Genomic DNA, 27,542 nt, shown 5'->3' with positions numbered 1-27,542 from the left:
CTGACGGTGAGCATGTGTCATAATGCCCTAGAAACATACAAAACACCAGCAGAGAACTGATGTACTATTAATGGTTAAGTCTATTAAAGATTCCAAAAGTAATTTTAAACTTAGTTACTCTTAACTGGGGGGGGGTGTCAAATAAAAATGTAATTAATCCTCAATTTTATGTACTAACAGAATAAGCACATGAATAATGCCAAAGTGTTCAATAACTGATCACACCTGCCTTCGGAACATAGTCAGACGCAGTCAGAGAGAGGCATCGTAATACTCTGTGCTTGACCTCAAATCCTTCTCAGTTCAGTCACTGACTTTGGATACTGCTGGGTAGGTGACGGGAAGTCTAAGGAGCCAAAGCAGACAATCTGCTTACAGGAAACTGATCATCTAAAATGAGTTAAGAGATGAAAATGCACTGTGGTAGTCTCACTAGATCTTTCGCTGAACTCAGGATGAAGGTAATCTAGTTTGTTCACCAACCCACAGTGGAGCTGGGGTTCCAAAGTTTAGGCCAACACACTTTCAGATCACTCACTCCTGGAACTCTGTGGAAAAGAAAATGTTCTTGAACTATTCAGCTGAAATACTAGAATCAGATGGCTGGCCTTGGAGAAGCTAAGAGTATCCCTGCTATACTTTCTCCTAATTCCATTTTCCCTACAGCTATACAAGACTCAGACCAAAACCAATCACTTCCTTTAGGAACATTAAAGGAAAAAAAGAAAAAGAAAGGAGTAATTTGTAAATGAGATTCCTGGCCCTAGAAAAGAGGAAAACTGAGATATCTTAGTAATATTGAAGCGACCTGGGGAAAAGAATTACTGTTTTGATGACATAATCCTTGATATCAATGTCTGCTAACTGTGGTAGAATACGGTTATACTTTAATCTACTGAGAACAGTTCTATACTGTGGAATGTGTGCGTGACAAACTGTTCTCACTTCCTTTTATAGCATTCTAAACCTTAATCTCCAAGACACCAGTGACCTTGGGAATACTAAGGCAGCTTTGCAGAATTCGAGAAAAACATTTTTTCCTTTTGCTATACCATATGTGTTTTTATAATTATATCAATAATAAAAATTGACAGCTAGCATGTACTGGGCACTTACCATGTGTCAGGCACTATACTACTTAGCACTACCCACACTGACTCATTTAATCCTGCATCTTTAAGAAAAAGATGGTAAAGTGGAGATTTTTTAAAAGATGGTGGCGCAGAGACAGACACTATTATATAATCTGCATTTTAAAGATGAAGGCCTGAGGCTTAAAGAGGTTAATTAAGTGACCCAAGGTCACATAGCTACCAAGTAGCAGAGGTGGGATTCAAACACAGGCAGCAGTCTGCCTGACCCAGAGTTATTGTTCATCCACTACACTAAACATTAAAAGACGTCTAAAATGGGCACACTCAGAAAGGCATGTATTTTGAATTATTTTCTCCGACAGTGCTAACAAGCTATCTTGAACCATCCACATTCTACAATGTAGTCATTTATACATGTGAAAACTTCTCTACTGGGGTCTTATAAATGCAACCCCCCAATTTAAACAGTGACACTTAGTGAGAGACTGAAGAAAGGTATGGCTGTGTTCCTCAAATTCACCTCCAAATTTAGGCATCTCAATAAGACCTATCTCCAAGGAAGCTGAAATAGGTAGGACTGGAGTCTAGACCAGAGAAGGGTGTTCTGTTGGCACACAGAGGAAATAAACCCACATTCATCGTGCCAATATGAGATCCACAAAGAAAAACATGAAGACAAACTAGAAAGCTAATTATTTGACAAAGTCCCAGGAGTCTAAACTAAGATGGCGGCAACTGAAATAGAAAAGAAGGGATAGAGAAAAGGCTCCTGAAGAAGCAACAATTCCCCTGCAAAGCCTTCCCAAGTTCCCAACGGCAGGGCTGCTCCTGCCTCTAGGCCACCACATCTTGCTCATGCAATGGCACTGTGTACTGGATTATCAATTCTCAAATCTGTGGGATGCTCCCCCTTAGACTGTAAGCTCCATGAAAGCAAGAACTGTGACTTACGCATTTTCAGATCCTAACACCCTCCTGACTCCTGAGAAAAGAGCTAGCCCTTTGCTCAAGAGTTTGTATTTTCCATGAGGAAAAGAACTTTGCCTTTCAACTTTAAGCCCCTTCATCTTTGAGAACTAGCTCCAGGGCTTTTTTCAAGTCTGCTGGACAGCTACACCCTTGACTAAAAAGCAGAATTGGGGGTAGGTGATGAGGGGGCGGGTGGAGAGATGCAGAGAATTATACCAGAGCATACAGTCAGAATGTTCAGTAGTCACATGAAACCTAAATCAGGACTAGTGAGCTAAGAGTTTACATAAAGATGCTGAAAGACAAAAGAATGGATGATTCCTCTAAGATGAGGAACCAGGTTATAGAATAAAATTCTAGTGAAGAGGCTCTTGATTCACTTTGTTATAAAGCAGAAACTAACACACCATTGTAAAGCAATTATACTCCAAGAAAGATGTTAAAAAAAAAAATGAGGCTCTAGAGGTTATCATACTAAGTGAAGTAAATCAAAGACAATACTATATGATATCACTTATATGTAGAATATAAAATATGATACAAATGAACTTATTTACAAAACAGAAACAGACTCACAGACATAGAAAACAAATTATGGTTACCAAAGGGGAAAGGGTGTGGGGAAGGGATAAATAAGAAGTTTGGGATTAGCAGATACAAACTATTATATATAAAATAGATACACAACAAGGTCCTCTGTACAGCACAGGGAAGGACAATTCAGTAACTGAGGTAACGGATTTGAATCCAACTTTCTTGAAGTCTAACATGAAAGCAAAGAGATACAAGCCAGCAAGCAGACAAGATATTAGAACAAAAGCTTTCCAAAAGAGCATATTTGAAGGCACATACTGGTTCATTCACTCAATCATTAAACAATGATTTATTAGGCATCAACTAGCAGAGAGACACTCTCTAGGTGCTGGTCCCTGCCTCTCAGTTCACTGCCTAGGGTGCAAGGGGGCACAAAAATACAATGTATTTTGCGAGTATGAAAAGAACTCATCACGGGAAAAAGAGAAGATAAGTTTGCAAAGGGAGGAAGTGAACTTAAGAAAAAATGTCACTCAGAAGATGAAACAGAAAACACCCTGAAGTGGGAATATCAATAAGAATAGCAATTTATTCGTTACTTATAGTCCCACTAACAATAAGTAACTTCAGAAAGCACTAAACTGTCATGCCAAAAGAGCCTATTTCATGATGCTCTAAAGTGACATCATGATTATGACAATATCCACAGAGTTAGAGGTAAAATGGGGATACCAAAGAATGAAAGATATATTTGAGCACAAGTGTCCCGGCTTCCAATAATGTTTCTTATACACACACCATTGACAAAAAAACAGAACAGAAAAGCTCAGTTATAAGCTACAACACAACCCTAAGAAAAAAAAGCAGATAATAAGTACAAACAATAAACACATGCAAGGGAAAAATGCTTATTAAAGCAAATGAACTAACACTTTATATACCTACTATATATATATTTTTTTTTTTTTTGCGGCACGCGGGCCTCTCACTGCCGCGGCCTCTCCCGTTGCGGAGCACAGGCTCTGGACGCGCAGGCCCAGCGACCATGGCTCACGGGCCCAGCCGCTCCAGGGCACGTGGGATCTTCCCGGACCGGGGCACGAACCCGCGTCCCCTGCATCGGCAGGCGGACTCCCAACCACTGCGCCACCAGGAAGCCCCTATACCTACTATATTAATGAGAAAAAATTAAATTATGACAACTAGTAGTATCGAGATTGCAGTAAAACTGGAACACACACTATTGTTAGCGCTGTAAACTGATAAAGGATTACTTCCACATGAGCACTGTGTATTGCCTGACATACCTGCAGCTGAGGCCACCCCATCATCTCCTGCCACTCCGCTCCATTCACTCAATGCTCTGAACATTTCACTCCCATGCTTTTGCTGTCACTAATCCTAGTCAAGAATGACTCTCCTCAGCCTCCTTCAGTACCCACAGAATTTCTATTCATTCATCAGGGCTGAGATTCCAATGTCATCTCCTTTTCCTCAATGACCAAACCAAATCCATTCCCAGCAATACATCCCCTCTCCAGGCACATCCAATCGTTCCTTCCATTGTGTTCCCATAATACTTTATTCATACAGTTAGTTGTTGAAAGGTCTGTCTCGCTCCTTAACTATGAATTCTTTAAGGTCCAAGACCATATCTTAATCATTTTAGCCCATGCAATACTTCGCACAGGAGATGATGGCACGTGATAATTACTAACGACAGATGTGAGGGGAAAAATGCCACATGAATAAAGAAGTTCACTGCAATATTATCTCCAAGAACAAAATCTGGAAACCACCTAAGTACTCGATTATAGAGGAGCAATTTAGGGAAAAATGGATGGTCTATGACTTGAGCAAAAAGTATGTAAACATTAAAAACAACATGAAGACTATGTAGAAACACAAAATATTTCTGGCAATGTTAAATTAAAGCACAGAACACAAAACAGTATGTATACAATGGTTACAGCCATGCAAAATACATAAGGACTGTGGGAATATAAAAATATTTTATTGGATTAGGGTAGCAGTTTCCCTTTTCTTGAATACTTTAATACTATTCCTGTCAGATTATTGTCATCAAAATTTTTTACTTCAAAAGAAAGAAATAAGAAGGGAAAAGGAGAAAGATTATAGATTCCAATAAGCCCCTGCAATCCAAGGAAATGCTATATTACTGACTGATAGGTGACAAGAGGGTCAAGTGGGTGCCTGCAATATTGCCAAAACCAAGGGTCCCTGACCCCAATCTGCCTCAAAGAGAATACTTCTCATGTCACAAAATAAGTCATTCCCAATGAGCCAAACTGCACTAAATGTGAATTCTTTATTGCAAAACTTCAAAGGTAAGAACTTTTTCCAGACATCTGTGGAATCAGTATTAATGAGAATGCCCTGGAGTTCATATACGTGCCTACGCAGCAGAAACTTCTCAGCCAAGGCACTGCTGGGCACACTTCTTGATGAGATGTCTAAGCCCAAAGGCATCAAAAAAGTACATTTCCATATTGGGAACATAACTGGTTTCCTCTTTAAGACTTTTTCCACCACCACCTGTCCACACTGTAATTCTCCTGTCTTTTCAAATGAATAGTTAACATATGTCAAGGATATAAGGCATATACTGAGGCACTTGCTGCCTAACTCTATTTACTAGAAGAACCAATCTCAGCAGAAAACTGGAATCTTCCCACCAAGTTGCTCCAAAAGTGAAATTTAGAAGGCATCCAAAAAAATGTCAAATACTTTTAATAAACATTTTTGGCATTACATATTTTCTTTATTTACCTTAGTCTCTGAATTTTAGGAAAAGAAAGAACCAGAAGTCATATAGCTCAATCTCCTCATTTTACAGTGATGAGAAAAATGATGTACAGAGAAGGGAAGTGACTTATCCTGAATCACCCAGATAAATAATGATAAAGGTAGGATTAAAACTCAAATCTCCCAGATTTTCAGCCCCAATTCATTCTTCTGCATCAAGCTTTTCTTATCCCTTGAAATCTCTGGAGCTCTTCGCCTAAATAATCAGTATCACAGAATTTTAAAGCTAGAAGGGACCTCAGAGAAACTTACCTAATCCCCTCATTAGGCATATAAGGAAACTGAGGCCCAGAAAGATTAAGTGATTTGCTCTCAGTATCTGAGATGGCAGGGCAAAGTATAACTTAAGCTCAAAATACTGCGAACTAATGGCCATGAGAAGGGAGGTGAATGTCTCAGAGAAGATTTTAAGAGGAATGTAGATCATTCTAGACCAGGGGTAGGTCTCAAAGTGTGGTCCCTGGACCAGCAGCTTAAGCATCACCTGGAATCTTGTTAGAAATGCAAATTCTAAGGTCCCATGGGAGACTTACTGACTCAAACTCTGGGGGTGGGGATGTTCAAATCAGACCACCTTTGTCCCTGAGAAATGAACTTTAGTGGTCATATCGAGTCTACTTTGTAAATGACAAGTATAATCAAAAGCACTTAAGATTTATGCATTCTTCTATACATATACCATACTTCAACTTTAAAAGTTTTTAAAATTGGAAAACTAGATTTGGGTATTCGGTTGGTTCCAGTTCTGGCTCTGCTCCTTACTGGCTGTTTCATCTTGGACTGGTAACTGACCTCTCTAGTTTGAGTTTCCTTTTCTATAAAATAGGCATGCCACCTACCTCAAAGGGCATGCTGAGAATTAATGTAAGAACATATCTGAAAGCACTTTAGTTCAGCACAGCACAGTGGTTAGGAACTCCAACTCTGAGGCAGGCACTTTTTTGTACCTCAGTTCCCCCATCTGTACAACAGGGATTTAAAACAGTACCTTCTTCATAGGGTTGTTATAAGGATTTAGAGAAATGATGCAGGCATGCAATGCATCTTTCATGTCTATAAAAAATTAGTTTTCAAAGAGCTTTTGCGTCCATTAACTCAGGTAATCCTCATGACTTTCTACAAGAGGATGGGAGCATTTATTATGGACTAGATTCTAGACTGTACCATCTTTTAGGAACAGGAAAAGTGGGCACTGATCTTACAGACAGAAAAGTGCATGAGTAGCGCATGTGGGGAATGAACAGAGCTGGAAATAAGATCAGGATTCTGGTTTCGACTCTTGTCACTACCTTGGCCCACAACCTCAGGGACGTCCCTTACCGAAATGGAGTTCACTTTTCATTTATAAATATGTGGGCTGAATGAGGTTATCTATAAGATTTCTCAAAATAAAATTCAAATTCCTTTTCGTGGCCCACAGGAAGGCCTACATAGTCTGTCATCTGCCTACTTCTCCAACCTTATCGCTTATCATTCCCCTGCTCATTCACCAAGTTCCAGCTACATCAGTCCTCTTCCTGATCCTCTAACAGGCTGCACCAGCTTCTATTTTAACAACTCACAGCCTGTGTACCTGCTATTCATTCCCCCTGCCTTGATTATTCTGCGCTTTTCACGATTGGCTCCTTCTCAACCATTGGTCCTTTAATGTCCGTTCCTCAAAGTCCTTCCTAGACCATATTATCTAAAATAATAGGCCCTGTCTCCTGCTCCCAGCGGTTATCTTTAGCAGCTCTGTCCAATAAAAATATATTGAGGGCCACAAACAAGCCACATATTTAACTTTAAATTTTCTAGTAGCCACATTTAAAAAGTTTTTAAGAAGATGATATTAATTTTAATAATTTTCTTTAAGCCAACATATCCTAAGTATTATCATTTCAGCATGGAATCAATATAAAAATTAATATATTTTACAGTCACTTTTTTCATACTAAATCTTGAAAATCCAGTGTGTATTTTACAGGTGTAGCGGATCTCAATTCTAACTAGCCACATTTCAAGTGTTCAAGAGTAACATGTGACCAGTGGCTACCACACCAAACAGCACAGCTCTATAGTATACCCTGTGTATCCTTCAAAGCACTTACCACGATCTGAATTTCTCATTTGTTTACTTTCTTATCTTGTTACTTCCCCACCAGATTATAAGCGCCACAAAAGCAAGAACCTTGTCTGTTTTGTTCAATGTTGTATGCTCGGTAGATGCAGTACATATTCAATAGATATTTGTTGAGCAAATGAATGAACCTCTTCTAGCTTTAATATTCTATGAGTCAGTGGGCTCATATGTAGGCCAAACAGGCATATAACCACTCATTCAACAACGCTCCTATTTCCTTTCTTCTTTCACATCCTATTACTGTCTTAAAAAGGAAATCACCTGGCTATATACCTCCCATTGCTTACAAGTTCTTTCCCACGATGTCTAGTTTCCAAGGTCAGTTCTATGTATACCGGCTGAGGGAACTGCATGAATATAATTGCTAACGTTTTTCAAACGTTTACTCTTTGACAAGCATTGGGCTAAACACTTTACATTTCACAGCAGCTTCAAAACAGACTTATATGATAGCTACCTTCTTGCCTCCATTTACAAGATGAGAAAACTGAGGCATAGAGAGGGTAAGTATTCTGCTCAAGGTTACAGTAGCCAGTTAGCAGCAAAACAGAGATTCCAAGCCATAGGGCTTCCGACTCATGGCTCTTAATCCCTTATTCTCTACTGCAGAGCTGTTCAATGGAAATGTAAGGCCTGCTATACATATAACTTTAGTAGTGACACAAAAAGGCCAGCAGCTACATTAAAAAGTCAACAGAAATAGGTAAAACTTATTTTGAATATATTTTATTTCACCCATTACCCATATATGATTAATATATGGGTAATGGGTGAAATATATAATTAATCACTATGATCAATAATCAAAGTAATCGACATGATCATGTAATCAATATAAAAATTTTACTTTTTTAATACTGATTCTTCAAATTCCAGTGTGACTTGACACTTAGAGTACTTCTCAATTCAGACTAGTCCCATTTCAAGTGTTCGATAGCCATATGTGGCTAGTGGCTACCATACTGAACATTTAGGAAGTCAAAAGTGGGGGAAAAACGTTGAGCTGGGAGCCAAAAGATCTCATCTCTAATCCCAGCTCTTACTTGTTGAGTGACTTTGGACAAGTCCTTTCTACCTTCTGGGACACTGTTTCCCCACAAGTACTCCGAGCAAGTGGGACAAGAAGAAGATTCCGAGGTACCCATCCCATGCTGGAATGTCAAACATCTGTCAATAACTGCAATTAACATAGGTCCGGCTTTCCACACTTTAAAATCAGCTTTCACATCCATTGGTTGATACAGGCCTGAAACAAACCTAATAGGTAGCTATTACTGTCTCCACTTTATACATACAAAAGCTGAGGCTCGAAGAGGGCGACAGGACTTGTCCCAAAGCCACAGAGCCGGTCAGTAAAGAAGCTGGGGCTCAAATGCAAGAAGGGCTAGTGCTCTCCCACCACGACCACCAACTCAATAACTGGAGAAGAGAGTTTAAGGGGGATGGTTGTAAAGATAGTTTGGGGCCTTCAGAATAGTTGAAGTGAGCCAGGCCCCAGGGCAGGGTGAGAAGGAGCCCAGCCTTTAGTTGAGAAGGGGCCCGGGCCTTGGGAAGAAATAAACTGAAAGAGCCCAGGAGAAATTCGAGGGAGTTACGTGAAATCAGAGGCTAGGACCCGGGTGACATGAAACGTGAGGGGACCCGGGGCTGAGGTGGGAGAAAATGAGATGAAGGGACTCTGGTCCTGCGACTCCTGCCCGGGTTAGAGGACGGTCCCCCCAGCCCTCCTCGTCCCTCATACCTGGTAGCTCAGAAGTTCGCCGACGTCCATGATTCCAGGTTCAGTCAACACCGCCTACTCTGATTCCCTGCACTCACGACCAAACCGCGGTCCCCACATGGGCGGCTCCAGCCACACGGCTGTAAAGCGCCTTGAGCAGGGGCCGCAGAGCCAATGAGGTAAAAATGCTCGCGTCGCGCGAGCCGGCCACACTGCGGTAAACGTGTGGCTTTACGGCCACACTACCGTAAAGCGCGCTGCATTTGACAGCACTACTTCCTCCCGGAGCCTGAAGGGGGCGGAGAAAGGGGGCGGAGACTTGATGGAGGGCGGTGCGGTGAGAGAAAAGATGAAAGGAACCAAGGTTTATCACGCGCCTCTGGCGTGCAGGGTGTTTCCCTTGCGCTCTCATAATCCATTCAGTGACTAGGCAGTTTTATCCCTCATTTTATCCTCAATTCGCAGATAAGGAAACTGAGGCATTGAACTGCACTGTCCAGTACTATACCCACTAACCACGTGTGGCTACTGAGGGCTTGAGCTATGGCTAGTTTGAATTAAAATGTGCTATAATTGTAAATAAAATACCCATCGGATTTCTAAGACTTCTATTAATTACATGTTGAAATAATATTTGGGGTATATTGGGTCAAATAAAATATAAAATTAATTTCACCCATTTCTTTTTACTTCTTTAAATGTGGGTAGTAGAAAATGTAAGTTACACGTGTAGCTCCCTTTGTAGCTTCCATTGTATTTCTGTTGGACAGTGCTGGCTCAGAAAATGTATTGTCCAAGTCCATATAACTATTACTGCCTTCAAAACTGTTGGTGATCACACTTCCCTGTCTGGACTTCTGTTTATTCATCTGTGCAAAGGCCAGAAACTGGATGATCTTGTTTCTACCCAAGAGATGTAAAAAGATTTTCTGTAGGAGAAAGTTGCCCATCATCGGAAGAGAACAATTCAGAGTGCATCTGAGCTCCTGGGATTTAAATAAGTCTCTGTCTTCTTAGCCCCCTTGGCCATTAGCCCCCTGTTTTACATGTTCATGATATTTGTCTTAGTCTGTTCAGGCTGCTATGAAAAAACTACACTGGCTGGCTTATAAACGACAGAAATTTATTTCTCACAGCTCTAGGGGCTGAGAAGTCCTAGATCAAGGCGCTGGCAGGTTCCTTGTCTGGTGAGGGTCTGCTTTACTGTTCACAGACAGTGCCTTCTCACTGTGTCCTCATATGGCAGAAGGGGGTGAGGGAGTTTTCTCCCACCTCTTATATAAAACCATTCATGAAGACTCTACCCTTAGGACCTACTCACCTCCCCAAAGCCTCACTTCCTAATACCATCACCTTGGGAGTTAGGATTTCAGTTTATGAATTTGGGGGGAACACAAACATTCAGACCATCATAATATTTATAATCATCTTCCCCATCCCACCTCCACTATCTCCAATGATAACAGAAATTACTTTTATTCCTCAAACTGCCAAATCCTCTCCTCTTCTGCCTAGCCACTAACCTCACACCTCGACCAACTCTTTCTCATCCTTCAGGTCTCAAATGTCACTTTCTTAGAGTAATCTTCCTCTACTCATCTTCGGTCCAAGTAAGGAAACTCTGCTCATTATTCTCTTTCCTAGCACCTCCTCTACTGAACATGTATCTCAATCTGTGCTTAACGGTTAATTACTTGTTTATTGACAGCCTCATTTACTGGACATAGGCTCAATGAGAGCAGGAACTGTGTATGTCATGTTCACCATTATATCGTACAACAAAAACCCTAATACAGTGCCTGGTACAGGGGGAGGTTCCACAAATGGGCCTCATGGGTCATGGTAAGGAGATTGGATTTTCTGCTAAGAGGAAGATATTGAAAGGTTTTAAGCTGGGGAGTTTTGTGATTGGGTTTATGGTTTTTAAGAATCACCCATGCAATCTGCTTTGAACCGAGTTATTTCAGTGTCTTTTCCCCTCCTACTGAGCTGTGAGTGTAGACTGTGCCTCATTCAGGGAGGCAGGCTAGAGTACCAATGATGGGAGTGTACCCTTTGGAACTGTGTACCCTTTAGAACTATGTCCTAGTTCTTGGTATCTGGAGCCAGCCTGTAAGACAGGCGTACAAGATCCTATGGTTAAACTTTCAGGAAATTTGCGAGCCAATTGACATCAGGTTGGTTGCTTGAAATCTGCCATGGAGGGGGTATTTACATTATGGAAATCAACATATGCTACAAATCAGGGTTATTGGTTTTTCAGAGAGCTGGTTGTTAAACATTTACCAACACACCACTGATTATGATTCTAGCCAAAGTTCCACCACAACTACCTGTGTGCCCTCGGGCAAGTTACTTTCTCTCTCTCCAAGTTGCAGTCTCCTCATATGTAAGGTGACTTATTCGTTCATGCAACAAGTATTTACTGAGTGCCTACTCAATGCCAGACACAATTCTAGGCTCTGAGGATATCGAAGCTTATAAAGAGAAAAGTTTCTGCCCTCTTGGAACCCACACTCTAGTTGGGGAGAAGATGTTAATGAGGAAGATATTGTTGTCATCTTCATTTTACAGATGTGGAAACAGAGGCAAGTGACTGTGCCTGATTGCCTCCCCTGCAAAATGGAGATTCAACTGGATTTACATCATAAGATTATGGGGAATTTATATGAGATGCTGCATGCAAAGCACTTAGCTTGGTGCCTGGCACAGAAAAATACTCAATCAATATTTGACCTTAATAATACGAGGAGTTGAGTGGGAATAGGGGGAGAGGGAGGGTAGAGAGGGGAAAAATGAGCTCAACCCTTATACCCTTTCCTTAGCAGGCATTCAGTCATGTCTGTGTGTTTGTAGATGCCAGGCCTTAAAATATACAATCATAAGGCAAAACCCTATGAGAACCAGGTTTGGGGAGCATCCTGCAATAAGGATAATGTAGTTGCCAGGGAAGGTTTCCCAGTGGAGGTGCCATTTGGACTGGGGTTTAAAGGATGAGAAGAGTTTGCCAATAGGACATGGGGAAAGACGGGGGATCTGGGCAGAAGAAACAGCATGAGCAAAGACAAGGAGCTGGACAGGGCATTGGGTGCGTGGAGGAAATGGTGGGAAGTAAGGCGGGAGAGGGTGGCTGGGGAAGATCATAGACTTGCCACACTTAGCACATAAAAATACGACATCCAGTCATGTCTGAATTTCAGTTAATGAAAATTTTTAGTATAAATATGTTCCGTGCAATATTTAGTAACATACTGAAAGCCTTTGGTTGCTTATCTGAAATCCAGATTTAGCTGGGCATCCTGTATTTTATCTAGCAATCCTCACCATGGAGGATCTTGAATACCACATTAAGATATTTCGATTTTATCTTGATGGGAAAGGTCTATTAATAATTCCTTGGGAACCTCCCTGGGGATGAAGCTTGGGGCCCTCATCCTTCAGGTCTCAGCTTAATGTCACCACATCACAGGCATCTTCGTTGACTATGAGATCTATGACAGTCCCTCCCTCCCCACAAGGTTCTCCATCAACATTCCTGACCATTTTCTTCAGAACACTTGTGACTTGTGTTTCTCTATTTATTTTCTTTTCGCTCAGGGAGGGTCTGTTTTCCCTTCCGTATTCTAAGCTCCAGAAAGCCAATATTGCTGCATTGCTCACCATGGTAACCTTAGAACCTAACACAACACCTAGCACTCAACTGGTACTCCCTAAAGTTGTTGATTTAATAGATGAGCCAGGGAATCCCTGGCAGTCCAGTGGTTAGGACTCCGCGCTTCCACTGACGGGTGCCCAGTTTCGATCCTTGGTCAGGGAACTAAGATCCCGCAAGCTGCGTGGTGCAGCCAAAACAAAAAATAAACAAACAAACAAAAAATCAGAGGCTGAGAAGGAAGACTGTTCCCTTCCGATGACTAAACAGCTAATCTATATAATGGGCATTAATTTTAAAAATAGATAAGCCAATCAATCTACTAACTGATTGATACATTCCTGGCAATAATATTATCAAATACCTTTAAATCCTCACCCCTCCTAACAAAATGCTATTCCAATTTTAAAGATGAGGGGGTGAAATTTCAGAAGAGCTTTGTTTATGCTAAGTGAGCTAAGTCAGACAGAAAAAAATAAATACCATGTGATTTCACTTATATGTGGAATCTAAAACAAAACAAAACAATGGAAATAGAGAACAGATTGATGGTTGCCTGAGGCAGAGGGTGGGGAGTGGGCAAAATGGGTGAAAGGGATCAAAAGGTATACATTTCCAGTTATAAAATGAATTAGTCATGGGATAGTAATGTATAGCATGATGGTTATAATTAATAATACTGTATGCATATTTGAAAGTATCTATAAGAGTGGATCTTGAAAGTTCTCATCACAGGAATAAATAATTTTTATAACAAAGTATGATGATGGATGTTACCTGGACTCATTGTGGCGATCATTTTGTAACACATACAGATAACGAATCATTACACTGAATGCTAACATAATGTGATGTAAATTATGCCTGAAAAAAACTAAGGGAAAAAAAAGCAGAGCTATGTGCTATGCACCACGTAGTCCAAAAACATGTGCTATTGATGATGATTTGAGAGTGGCATCCACGAGAGAGATTGCAGAAGGGCACCACCCTAGAGACCAACTGCTGGGCTGTAACCTTTTAAAAAAGATCTTACGTGGAAGAATTATCCCTTCTAGAAAATTTTAAATAGCTGTGGGCTGCCTAGTTTCCTTAAACTTCAAGCTTTAGATGCTCCAAGATGTAATCAGAGTCTCTTCCTCCATCTTTCATTGCCCCAGTAAATTATTTGTGGGAACAGCCTTTAAGAAAATATCTTCAGAAAAACACTCATAAAGTATATTTAGCACCAATATTGAGCTCCTACACTGCCGCCATGGACTGATTGGAAACACATGGCAGTGCCGAAGAAATCCAGGCTCCTCCATTTAGGCACTGATTGAGGAGGGGAAGAGTTGCAGGGTAGGCAGTGGAAAGGGAGATATATTTTTCTGGAGAGCAGAATGCAATTATGCAATTTCTGGGGTTCAAGAGGAGTCCCTGTTCCCTCTGCCTCTCACTCCCCAAATCCAGGTCTCCAGGTCCTCTCTAATATTTTTAAATAGTGAAAACTGAAATGTAGAGTGTTTAGTTACTTGCCCACAGTCGTAGTATAAGTAATTGGCAATATTCCAATCCAAGCCTGCCTGGCTATGCACTACACAGTAGGGATTTGGGCTCAGCTAACCTTTCAAACAGCACTGACACTTATGATCCAGGCACAGCTGATTATTGAATGCTGAAGAGTAATTATCTCTCCCAGCAGGCACTGGTCTCAATTAGACACAAGGAGAATTTACGTTCTTAGATACACCGTGAGCCAAGTAAGAACTCAATAGTCCAGGATATGCAATGAAAAGGAATTATTTGGGTTTTTTTTTTTTTTGAGGTATGATAATAGAATTGAACCACACTGTCCTAATCTTTTAAAGATACATACTGAAATCCATGTAGGAAATAATATTATGACTGGAATTTGCTTCAGAATTATCCGAGGTGGGATAGGTGTGGGTGTGGGTAGAAGCATGGATGAGAGGGTTATTGGTGAGTTGATAATTGTTGAAGCCGGGTGATGGATGCACGGGAGCTCATTTTATTACTCTCCTGGCAACAGAATGTTGGCAGCAGTTCCAGGCGCAATAACATCAAAAAGAATAAAAAGGATTATCTTTTCCTGAGGCTTTCTCTTAGGAAGGAAGGAGAAGGAAGAAAGGATGCTGGTAGGGACCAACTTCATCTATTGCACAAAAAAGGATTCTCCAGTCAAGTATGTAGGGCTGGAAAAGCCACGAATGCCAGTACTCACAATGGTTCGTAAGAATGTAATGAGTCTCATAAACACTTAATTCTGAGGGGGATCCCCTCATCAATGCCCCACACAAATGAGTCACACCTTCCACGGAGGCTTTCATAATAAGGGCTGGAGGGAATTCTTTCTGCGGTCGCTATTAGGGGTCAGTGAAAGGACATTGGTCAAGACCACTTCTATCTTAGGAAGTAAGCAAACTCTTTGCCAGCGAGCTGAAGCAGCTGTTTATTACCCAGCCTTAGCACTAAGGACGTGGATTAGTTATCTATTGCTGTGTAACACGTTACCTAAAAATGTCGTGGCTTAAAACAACGAACGTTAATTATCTCACACAGTTGGTGTGGATCAGGAATTTTGGAAGCAGCTTAGCAGGATAGTCGAGGTCTCTCTTGAGATTAAGGTCAGGAGGTCAGTCACTTCCGAGAAGGGTCAGTCACATGCCCAGCAGGCTGATGCTGCCTGATGGCCAGAGACCTCCATTCCCTACCACGTGAATCTATTTGGCCACCCAAGTGTTCTCATACCATGATGGCTGGTGTCCCCCAGAGCGAGTGATCCAAGAGAGATCAAGGTGGAAGCCACAATGTTTTTTTGTGACCTAGTCTCAGAAGTCATAGTTCATCGTTTCTGCAATATCCTGTGGGTTGCACGAGTCACAACTATTCTTCGTGGGAGGGGACTACACAGGGCATGGATGCCAGGAAGCGAGACTCATTGGGTCCATCTTGGAAGTGGAGCCTCCAATGTCAGTCAAGCTTTCAGATGATGCATCTCACATCTTCACTGCAACCTCATGAGACGTGTGGCGCCAGAATTGTCCATCTAATCTGGTCCTAAGTTCCTCATCCACAGAAAGAGTGAGATAATAAGTGCTTTGGTATTTTAACCTCCTGAGTTTTTCAGTAATTTGCTATGCAGAAATAGATACACAAAACTGAAGCAGGTTAGGTGCCAAAGAGTGACATTCCCAGCATTGACTGCCACTGTGACCTATTGATAAACTGAGCATCTGATTAATACCCATTAGACTCCCCAAACCATTCCTGGCAGATATCAATGAAGGCAGAGAATGGCCCCACACCCCAGGTCTACTGGAGGGGCAGCTGCTAAGTCTACAACTCCTCTTAGAGGATCACAATGCACGTTAGTATATTAAAAGCTCCAAGCAAGTCTTGCAGGGGAAAACCTGTTTAACTGTTTTACTCAATGTTTTCCAAGCCTATTTGACTACAGAAACCATTTTTCACGGAACATCTGTGGAAACACACCTTAAGAAAAACTGCTCTATGTCAACCTCCTCAGAAGTTTCAGAAAATCCTCTACTCAGAGTGAAATCTCAAATTTTTACTTCGAAAAATAGCTATGCATATCCATATATATATTTAGTCCCTCAGACTCTAAGCCCTATTAGATATGCTGGGACACGCCCCTTCTTTGAACCTTACATGAAAAAGATGCAGAGGCTTTGTGACGTTAATGATGATGCTCTCTGAGTAGTAGGCTATGAGTGGCCTTAATTTTCTTCTTTTGGTTTATTTGTATTTTCTCAATTTCTATCCCGAACAAGTATTACAGAAGTAAATAATAAAGTAAATATATAAGATATATAAGTATCTATAAAGGTAATAAAATAAAAGCATTTTTAATCTCCATGCTACTTATTAAAGTTATTTGTAATGCCACACCTTGGGCTTTGTAAAATTACATAGATCTGTTCGTTTTGGATGCATACTGTTCCCCTCTCCGCAACACACCTCCAAACATCCTGTTTCTCTCCATGATAAATAACCACTGTTGGTATTTTAGGAATAGGTTTTTAGAGAGCTTGTTACATTTTCTATTTATATTTATGTTATATGTTTTTGTTTATACCACTACCTTATTCCAGAAAGGATTTAAGGTGGCTTAAGAAGATACATAAAACACATCAAGGTAACATAACTTAAAAGAAGGTGTAAGAAAAAAAGAAAACATGGAGAAGAGCATACCATGGAGATAGAAAGGAAGCTAATACAAAACCACGCAGAGTCCTGCTGGCTTGCTCCATCCAGGGAGGTCACTAGCTGGTTTTAAGTAGCTGACTAGTAAATATGGAGACAGAAACTTGTCCATTAATTAATTGGTCCCTCCTACTCCAACCAGCTCATCTAGCAGTTTTCAAATTTTGCTCCTGTGGAATACGTCCATGAACTGGACCCAGCTGTTCTAAAATCCAGTTGTGGAGAACTGCTGGTTGTAGGCCAATTCATGGAGGGAAGGGTTAATAGGTAGAATTGCCTTCACTGGTAATTTTCCTCCAGTGCATGTCCTCCAACTTTAGCAACTGCTTCTACTTTTTATGGCAGAGCCCAGTACAAGATGGTATTTGATTTTAACACAAAATTATTGGACTTCCCTGGTGGTCCAGTGGTTAAGAATCCACCTGCCAGTGCAGGGGACACAGGTTCAATCCCTGGTCTGGGAAGATCCCACATGCCGTGGAGCAACTAAGCCTGTGAGCCACAACTACTGAGCCCACATACCACAACTACTGAAGCCCGCACGCCTAGAGCCCGTGCTCCGCGACAAGAGAAGCCACCACAATGAGAAGCCCACGCACCGCAACGAAGAGTAGCCCCCGCTTGCGGCAACTAGAGAAAGGCCGCGTGCAGCAGTGAAGACCCAGGGCAGCCAATAAGTAAATAAATAAAGTAACATCCAAGCTGTCCTTTAAACAAACAAACAAACAAACACAAAATTATATATTTACTCATTTAAAACATTAATTTGTCACTATTTCATGATATTTTGCAGGAAGGACAATGATTTCAAGGTATTTCTCTATCATCTGGAAAAGTTGGGGAAGGCCAGGTTTGGGGAAGGTGCTATCTACAAGAATTCAATTGAGTGGCCTTGCTCTGACCACTGGAACAAGCTTCGCACCTCTGTGGAGCAGGTGCCAGAGGTGCCAGAGAATTAACAGCCCACCCCATCCTCCCACTCCAGAATAGCCCTCAGCCTGCTAGGACTTAGTAGATAAATGTGCAGCTCCCTCACTCCTCAGGTGGGAAAACTGAGCTACGTGTTTTTCACTGGTTCCCAGAGGTCCTGCCGGTGGTTCCTGGAGTCACTCCCCTAATAAACTCTGTATATCTGAATTCTTATCTCAGGCTTTTGAGAGATCCCAAATAAGATAGTGTGTCATAAAGACACTGAGCACAGCAGGGCAGGATGGGTACTCCAGTCGTACAGGCAGGAGATGCTTGGGGCTTGGACTGAGTGACACTGGGCATGGAGAAAAGTGGAGGGGAAATCAGCAGGACCAAGATATACACTGGATGAGCAGGAAAAGGAAGAGGGCGATAGGGAGGCTGCCTCCTGGGCTTTGTCGCCCCTAGAAGGGAGGGCAAGGGGAAAGGTCGAGAATACATATGTTAATAATTTTGTGTGCGTCGCAGAACAGCTTGAAACCATCAGATTTTCTGGAACTCTCTGCTGTCTTCTTGCCCTGCCTTGACTCATCAGACTCTAGAACAACCTAGCTGCCATCGTCGGGGGAAGCCTGTGTTTTCTCCTTCAGGGCAGGATCCAATAACAGTGTTCTCATTCCAATAAAGGAGGCTGGCGCACAGGGACAAAATATTGAATTAAAAACAATACCAGAGCCGCTGAACTCGCGCCACCCTTGAACTGCCTGTGCGTGCCTTTGCTCTGTGAATTGGTAACGGGAGCCCCAGGGAAATACTGTCCAAGAGAGTAAGGAGGAGGGAAGGTGGGGGAAGTAGAGTCAACTCTTAGCGACAGTTGGATGAGCCAGCACCCGGGAGCAAGGAGTCAGCTGCCAGAAACCCGGCCCTGAGCTGCAGGCTCTGGTCTTGGTCCTGTCTCCATGAAGCTACCTTCAGGGAGGAACTCAGATCCTCTGAGATCAGGCATTCTTGGGTTTGCAGCCTGCCTCCACCATACTGCTTGACTCTGTGACCTTGGGTAAGTCCTTAGATACTCTGAACTTCAATTTGTTGGTGGTGGTGTTTCAAGGCCCAGCACATGCCAGTACTGTGCTTAGCACTTATTTAATCCTAACAACGACTCTATTCCCATTTTACAGTTGATGGAACCAAGGCTCAGAGGAGTTAAGTAACTTGCCCAGGGTCACACAGCCAGGTGTAGCCAGAATTCAGATAAAACGATGTGAACCTTGCACATGCCCTGTTAACCATCACATGTTACTCTCCTTCAGATAAGAAATTTCCTATTTTCAAGGTGTTGGGGGATCCCCATGCCACTGGAGGGAGAGGGCTCTCTCTCTGTCCTTGATATAGCATCTGGTCTCACATATTGTTATGTTCTCTCTCTCTCCATTCCCACCCCTAAACTCTTCATTTCTCTCCTCCAGCCCTTCACTAGCCCAAATTACAAATTCCTCCCCTTGGCCCTTAGCCAGCAGTTTCCCATAACCATATCATCACCTTCTAGCCACCTCCCTTGACATCTTAGTGCCTGCTCACATCCATGCCCTAAGAGGGCTCACCTACCTCCAAGGAAGCTTATCAAGGTATCTCCCCAACCCAAATAGTTGTTTTCAGGAAGAATTCTGATGCCCACTGTTTCAGTGAACAATGTGTCTCCACCATGTTTCAAAGCCTGAAGCTCAGATGGGGTCCGGAACGGAGCGAGGGGTTTGGACATTATAAGTGTACTGGGGCCGTCGAGGCTGTGCCATAGAAGTGAATGGAGCCTCCCAGGGACAGCGAGTGGAGTAAGAGGACAGAAGCCCTGCCAGGGCCTCAGGGACAAGGTTGGAAATGCAAAGAAGGAGGTGGTTGCACAAATCCATCTTCAGGGCAGAGACCCTGAAATGTGAAGGGCAAGCCAGGCCCTGGGCAGCCCAGGGGCTTGGGAAGGTGTCAGGCAGCAGTCTTGTCATTGGGACAGAAATTCAACTTGAACTAATCAAGGCAGAAAGGAGAATGTGCTGGCTCCTGGTATCTAAGAAAGATTGGCTACTCTAGATTGAGGCCAGGCAGTGGGCCCTTGGGTCTCAGCAAATCAGACACATGGGCCCAGAGGCTGCCAGGACCGTCTCTCCATTCATTTCTGCTTTCCTTGTTCTCTCACATTGCATCCTGACTCCTTCCATATAATGGGAAGCATGACTACCTGTAGCCTCCAGATCTAAATCCCACAACTTGTACCTTGGGAAGAGATTGGCTTTGCCTCTAGGTTTAAAAATCCAACGGAAGTTTTCTGATTGGTTTAGCTCTAGTCCACTGTCCACCTATGATCCAATCAACTATGGCCAGAGTGGTGGAGCCAAGTTAAAATATGCCCACTCCTTCGAGAACCATATGGATGGATAGAGGAAGGAGGGAAGTGGGGGTGGGGTGTGGGGAAGGGGAGCAGGTATGTCAGGATGAAAGTAGGCCCAATATAGCAATGGATATCCTTGACGTCAGGAACTAGTGACATCAGCATTAAGTCCAAGGGGTGCCTCTCAGCAATGAAAACCGCAACGGGGGGGAAGCCAGAGAGTCAAACAGATCAAGGAGGGAAAGCGAAGGCTCAAGCCAAGCCAGAGAGAACCAAACACTGTGGGGCAGGCCAAGGGCTTAGCTTTATTGTCTGCTGGCTGTGTGCTGGGTAAGGCCCAGGCTGGGATGGAGATGCTGTCCATCTGGGGCTGACCTATGGCCGCAGAACCTCAATTCCACCTGTTATAACTCCTGCCAGAGAGTGTCTTGATCCAGCAAGTGCCATGACCTGACCCCAGTACCTCCCTTCTCCTCCTCCAGATTCAGGAATGCAATTCTAAGACCTCAAAACCTACATAACCGCCAGTGTTATGGGAACTGGATTTGGGCGAATAGAGATCAGATGAGTCTAGTCTTAGGATGAGTACGGGGAGAGTGTAGAGGCTTTCACAGAGGCAAAAAATTCAGTAATGACCATAGCGACAGCCAGCACCAGTATGAAATATCGAATAGTTATTACATACCCTGTAATATGAATGGAGAGACGGTCCTGGCAGCCTCTGAGGACCACTTGTGCTAAGCAGCCCTTTTCGTGCATTACTTTATTTTACCATCAAAGTCCTAAGATGTGAGAGTATTCTCCTGCCCAGGAACTGAATCTTGAAATATCGAATAGTTATTACATACCCTGTAATATGAATGGAGAGACGGTCCTGGCAGCCTCTGAGGACCACTTGTGCTAAGCAGCCCTTTTCGTGCATTACTTTATTTTACCATCAAAGTCCTAAGATGTGAGTATTCTCCTGCCCAGGAACTGAATCACACAGACATTAACTGATCGGTCCAAGGTCACACAGCTAGGTAGCAGCCAAGCTGGGACTTGAATTGTCTCCATCTGACTGCAAACCCTGTACCTTAAGCTGCTCCAAGCCTGAGTGGTGAAAACAACCACTTGGCTTGGCATCCTTTTTACTTCTTGTGTCAGTCAGAACGCTTTGGGCTGCAAAAATGAAACCACCAACTTAGTTGATTAACAATGAGAAAAATGCATCAACTCAAAGATTAAGTTCAAAATTTTGATGGCTGTAGGAGTCATTAATTCAGCAGCTCAATGATGTCCCTTCCATCTTCCCATGGTGTCACCATTAGTGTGTTGGTTCATCCACCTGGTCACAAGATGGCTGCTACACCTCCAGGCATCACGTACAGACATGACCACAACCTGCAAAAGAAGAGGTACTTTCTCTTTCTGGGCAAGAAAACCTCTCCCAGAAGCCCTTGAGAAAACATCCCTTATACCTTATTGGCCAGAATTGTTCCCACTCCTGTTTCCAAACCAATCATTCACAGGGGAAATGGAAACTTCATGAATGGTTTGATAGAGCCCATGGCCATTTGTAGGAGGATGGATTACCCCCCAAAATCAAGGCTCTGTTAGAAAGGAGAATGAGGGCAGTACACAGTTTGGGGTAAACAAACAAAAATGTATGCTACTCCTCTCTTTTTTCTTCCCAATCTCCAAAATTCTCTTTCTCTACCGGTTAACATTTTATTCACCCCTCAAGAAGCAACTCAAATATTTCTTCTCGGCAGTCTTCCCTGACTTTTCCCCATCAGATTAATCGCTCTCTTTACTATGCTTTCAAGGAACTTGACACATGCTACTTATGTGGTCTTTACTACATCCTTATGCGGAGAGGTCAGGCTTTGGAGCAACTGGACCCAAGTTCATATCCCAAGTCTGCCACTTCCTTCACAGGGAACTTTGGGTATATTACTTCCTCTCTTCAAGCCTCAGCTTCCTTGTCTGTAAAGCACACATTCCTTTTTAGGCAGTTTTGAGGATGAAGGCAGGTAATGTGTCTGGGATTATTCAGTAATCTCCTTGGAAGGAAGAAAGGGAGGAAGAAAAGAAACTATCAGGCCGGACTAAGCAAAACTCAGCTCTCAGCAAGAAAAGCAAAACTCATTCCAAGTTGCCAACCACACGGTCCCTTTCCCCTGAAGTTCCCCTCCCCCTCGTTCTCCCAAGAAAGTCGTTTTTCATCCCCAAAGTCATTTGGTTTAGAGAGAAGGGGGAGATGCAGTGGCAGGGTCTGTATTGTGCCTGCCCTGTCGCCATCCATCACCTGGCCGACAGGAACTCACCTCCCACAAATAAAATTATGACAAGCGTCTCCGACCCATCTTTCAGCCGTCGCCTCCCTGTTTCCATCATCTCTGACATTATAAGCCATCAGCCAAGCTGTTTGTCACGCCTCTGACAGGGCCTTGGCATCGCAGGCAGGAGGGCTGTGCTAAGGTACGGCTGGACTCAAGGGTGGGTGTCCCACCCACACCTGCCACTGGTGATCTCGAGCTATTTCACACGTGCTCTCAGAAAGCGTTTCTCCCGGGAGGGAGAGAGGCAGGGGTCCAGATGTGGAGCAGAACTGGAGGGGAACATTCATTCATTTATCCAAATTATTTAGCAAACATTAATGAATATCTCTACTGTCCTGACCCTGTGTTACGCACAGCTGCAGCCACAGAGAGAAATTATGCACAGGCCTTGCTCTTGAGCAGTGCCCAGTGCAGTGGGGGAGTGGAGAACAAGCCGTTTCAACAGATAGTGCCCGCACAACTGTGGCAAAGGCAGTCTAAGGATTATGGGCACACAGAGAAGGGTAGGAACATAGGGAAGGCTTCCTGGAGGAGGTGGCATTTGAGCTGAGACCTGCAGGATAAGAAGAAAAGACATGTGAGGGTACAGTGTGAGCAACTCCTTAAAAGGTTCCCTTTCTTTCTTCTCTGCAGGTTTGTCTACTTATACCCCAAAGGGCAGAGTGGAGTGGAGATCTGGGGAAGAGAATCATATTCCAGGCAAATGGAATGGCATGTACAAAGTTCTGTAGCAGTTTCTTAGGGCTATCGTAATAAATTACCACACGCTTGGTGACCCCAAATGACCAAAGTTTATTCTTTCACAGTTCCAGAGGCCAGAAGTCTAAAACGAAGGGATGGGCAGGGCGGGCACTTTCTGGAGGCTCTGAGAGAGAATTTGTTTCATGTCTCTTTCTTAGCTGAAGGCTGTTTCAGGCAAGCCTTGCTGTTCCTTGGCTTACAGATGTGTCATTCCAATCTCTGTCTGCACATGGCTTCCCCTCTGTGTCTCTGTCTCAAATCTCCTTCTCCTTTCTCTTATAAGAACATGTCACTGGATTTGAAGCCCACTCCAAATCCAGGATGATCTCATCTTGAGATCCTTAAGTTAATTATATCTACAAAGACTCTATTTCCAAATAAGTTCACATTTGCCGGTACCCGGGGTTAGGACTTGAACATATCTATTTTAGGGGGACACCCAGTACAGCCCCAGAGGCCAGAGAGTATTCACGAGACAGAGAGCGGCTAAATGTGGCTGGAACATTTGAGACTGGGCCAAGTTCAGATCCCATCTCTGCCACTAATGAGCCAGATGACCTAGACCAAAGTCCCTTAACCTCTTTGAGCCTCGGTTTACTCACCTGCAATGTGAATTGCCCCCCGGACCTCTCAGGATGCTGGTGAGGGTGAAATGTAGTCATTCCATTAAAGGGCCAGCTCCTCAATGGAAGTATATCAATAAGGGACCTTCTGGCTGTAAAAGACAGAAGCCAGCCCACAGTGGCCTAAGCCAAAGAGAGCTTACTCGCTTATGTAGCTAAAGAGCCCAGGAATATGCCTGCTTCGGGCTCTGCTGGATTCAGGGGCCCAGAAGACATATTCAGGATCCAGTTTCTTTCCACCTAACCTCACTGTCTTCTGCTGTCTTGTTTCATTTTCAGGTTTCCCAAGGCCAGCCTTTCGCGCTGGCTATCTTCCTTGGGCCCTGCAGATCTGCTCTCTACCCTGGTCCACTCTGCTGTGTGGCGTGGATTCAGCCAATGGGAAGCAATGGCAGGCAATCAGAGGAAGGGAGAAGAAGAAGACAGACTGTTCCTCTTTCCTGGGTTCCTCCCTGTCAGCTCCCTCTGCCAAAGGCCCCAGCTCCTGCCAGGCAGAAGCCTCTTGGAGCCACGGCTACTCTCCCTGCATTCCAGTAACCACACAGTGTTCTTGACCTTCAGACCTAGGGGTGCCAAAGGCTCCCCACTGTCTAGCCCAGAGGAACTGTACCACCATCTGCTGGATTCCCTAAACACCTTTGTGAATAGCCCCTTGAAAACGCTCTCCTGAAATTACAGCTTGAGTGCCTCTGTTTCCTTCAAGGACCCTGCCTGATGCACCCCGGCAGCTCACGGTTCTGTGTGATCCTCCTCTCCGGGCGGTAAGTAAGCCCCATGTGGTAGACTGTAACATGGGTGGCCCTGGTGAACCGTGCCTCCCAGTATTTGCGCCCTTCTGAGTCCCCTCCTACAGCGAACACTGGACTTGGCCACGTGACTCGCTTTGACCACTGGAATGTTAGCGTAGGTGAGGCAAAAAGAGGCTTCAGAAGCACTTGTGCCTTTGTGCTTGACGTCTTGGAATGCTCCCTTTTGGAATCCTGACGCCATGCTGTAAGGAATACTAGGGTATCTTGCTGAAGAGGAGACACCATGCAGAAAGATCCAGGAAGATGATCTGCCACATGGGGAAAAAGGCAACACAGGGGAGAACTGAGGTACCCCAACTAATAGTGGCCACAAAGGTCCCAGACCCTAAGAGAGATGCCTTTGTAATAAGGGGAGAACAGTGATTTGCCCTAGAGGTGTGAGGTATTTAACTCTAACATCATTCAGAATTGCCAACACCCAGTGATAAAAAGCAGACTAACTTTTAGTTAGTGCTGTTATCATTTTTAACCTTTCTGCAAAAAATGCTTCTCCTTATTGCCAGCACCTGGGGTGGAACATGCCCGCCCCCGCCCCCCACACATAACTCTATTGCTCCCTGGCCCTTCCAGTCCAGCCACAGCTGGATGCAGCCACTTGACTGACCCCCGCCAACATCACGTGGGGAGAAGCACCACTGTCAACCTACAGAATCTTGGGAAATAATAAATCATTGCTGCTTTAAGCCACTACGTTTTGGGGTGGTTTGTTACACAGCAATGAGTAACTGAGACATACCAGCAGCTCCAGCTCTACATTGTTGCAGGTTCAAGGGCAACTAGAAAGAGCCCTTTCCGGCGCCCCTGCTTAAGTCCTGGAATCACTCTGATTGGTTTCCCCTGGGTCATGTGCCAGCTATGAAATAATTGCCTGACCAGGGGAACATGATACACTGACTGGCTCAGTCTGGGTCACATGCTTTATCCCGGAGCAGGAGGTGGAGCCACACTTGGACCACTGGACTGAGAGTGGGGGATGGAGGGGGTCCTAAGGGAAGATGAGGGAACAGGAGGCTGGCTGCTAAGGACAATTTATGGGGGTAAAACTCGGGGAAGATTATCCTTGGTGCTCCCCATCTAGCTACCATTTGTGCCTATAAGAAACGGATAGGGGAATTCCCTGGCAGTCCAGTAGTTAGGACTCCGCACTTTTACTGCTGTGGGCCCAGGTTCGATCCCTGGTTGGGGAACTGAGGTCCCGCAAGCTGCGCTGCACAACCGAAGAAAAAAAAAAGGCTAAAAATGGATCCCCAGTGCAAAAGTGTAAAAGATCCGCTATGATGCGACAAGAAGACCATAAAACTCTGGCCATGGACAGACCTGGCTTCTCTCACTTTCTTTTTGGAAGCTGCTTTGGGCAAGGTGCTCAACCTCTGTGAACTCATCTGAAAAATACGTTAGTTAATTCCTGCACAGATGCGTGGTGGGGGTAAGGGCGGGGTTCAATTAGATCCTGGCTGGTGTGGTGGACAAAGAGAGGGGCTGCCCATACACCCCTTCAAGAAAGGGCTTGCTGCCCAGTGGGGGGCGGGTGGCGGCAGCAAACAGCCGTCAGCCCTTCCAGGGCTGCCTCAGCCGCAGACAGCCACCTGGCCTGAGGTCACACCCTTCCCAGGGCAGCCTGTGTTCGGTCAGTGAGGGAGCCAAGGTTTAAATGCTTGATGTAGAACCGCTCTGCTCACTTTGTTATACAGCAGAAACTAACACAACATTGTAAAGCAATTATACTCCAATAGAGATGTTAAAAAAAGAAAAAAAAGAACCACTCTGCCAGTCAGTGTTCATTCCAGAGCCGCCTGCTGGGCTGGCTGAGGCTTTGTAGAACCTGCATCACTTGATTTCCCCTCTTCCCCCGCACCATCCAATCCTGCTTTCTCCCCTTCCTTTCACAGGTGTTGATCCCTAATAAATATCTTGCATCCCAAACTCTGCTTATGGAAATCCCAATCTATGATAGATGTTTCAAATGCTTCACCCAGCGCTCGGCACTTAGTAGTCTGTTGATACAGGTCTACGGAGTGAAAACTGGCTCCTTGCTCAGGAGAATGAGAAAAGGAAAACAGTTGAGGCAGGCGACAGAGGCTGGTGTGGGGACTGCCAGGCGTTAAGCAGCTGTTGTGGAGGAAGGGGCCTGGGGCTGGCAGAGGCAGCTGCTTCCTCAGAGAGGCAAGGAGGGTCTCTCCAGGGACACCTGCTCCACCCCCATGCATCTGCAGCCCCCTGCTCGCCAAGCAACTGGATCAATTATGAATGAGGCCTAACACATGCTGGCAGGCCTGAAGACAGGCAAGTCAGGGCTCTCCTCCAGGCTGGGCCCAGCCCCACGTGGCCTGTCTGGGGTCCTGAGGCCTGGTGGCCCTTGGAGAGGTGGCAGAGACCACTCAAGTCCTAAAGTAGAAGCCCCCTCCTCTTTTTGTAGAATCTTAAGAGTTCTGGAATCTTGGAAGGGGAGATTCAGTGTTCCAGGACCGTCACAGAACTGGAAACAATACTATAGAGTCTTGGAACAAGAAAATCTCTGGTTTAAAGGATCCTGGTATTTTGAGGCCAAAGGGGCCAGGAAGGCTCTTCATTTGAGCGTTTCTCTCTCTGAGAACTCTGAGTGCAGACCCTAATCG

The 27,542-nt window shown here is 44.1% G+C and overlaps 1 protein-coding gene across 1 annotated transcript in view; it reads right to left on the bottom strand.

The window, feature by feature from the left end:
* CTNNBL1 (catenin beta like 1) overlaps window positions 1-9,435 on the bottom strand; it is a 159,807-nt gene extending 150,372 nt beyond the window's left edge. Inside the window, exon 1 of the mRNA XM_024743133.1 lies at window positions 9,287-9,435. Within this exon, the coding sequence (XP_024598901.1) occupies window positions 9,287-9,316 (30 nt within the window). The 5' untranslated portion in view covers window positions 9,317-9,435. The remainder of the gene's footprint in view (window positions 1-9,286) is intronic.
* Window positions 9,436-27,542: the final 18,107 nt, after the last annotated feature.

This window comes from Neophocaena asiaeorientalis, unplaced genomic scaffold (assembly GCF_003031525.2).
Source record: "Neophocaena asiaeorientalis asiaeorientalis breed wild unplaced genomic scaffold, Neophocaena_asiaeorientalis_V1.1 scaffold82, whole genome shotgun sequence".
NCBI lineage: Eukaryota > Metazoa > Chordata > Mammalia > Artiodactyla > Phocoenidae > Neophocaena > Neophocaena asiaeorientalis.
This window is presented reverse-complemented; position numbering and strand designations above follow the sequence as displayed.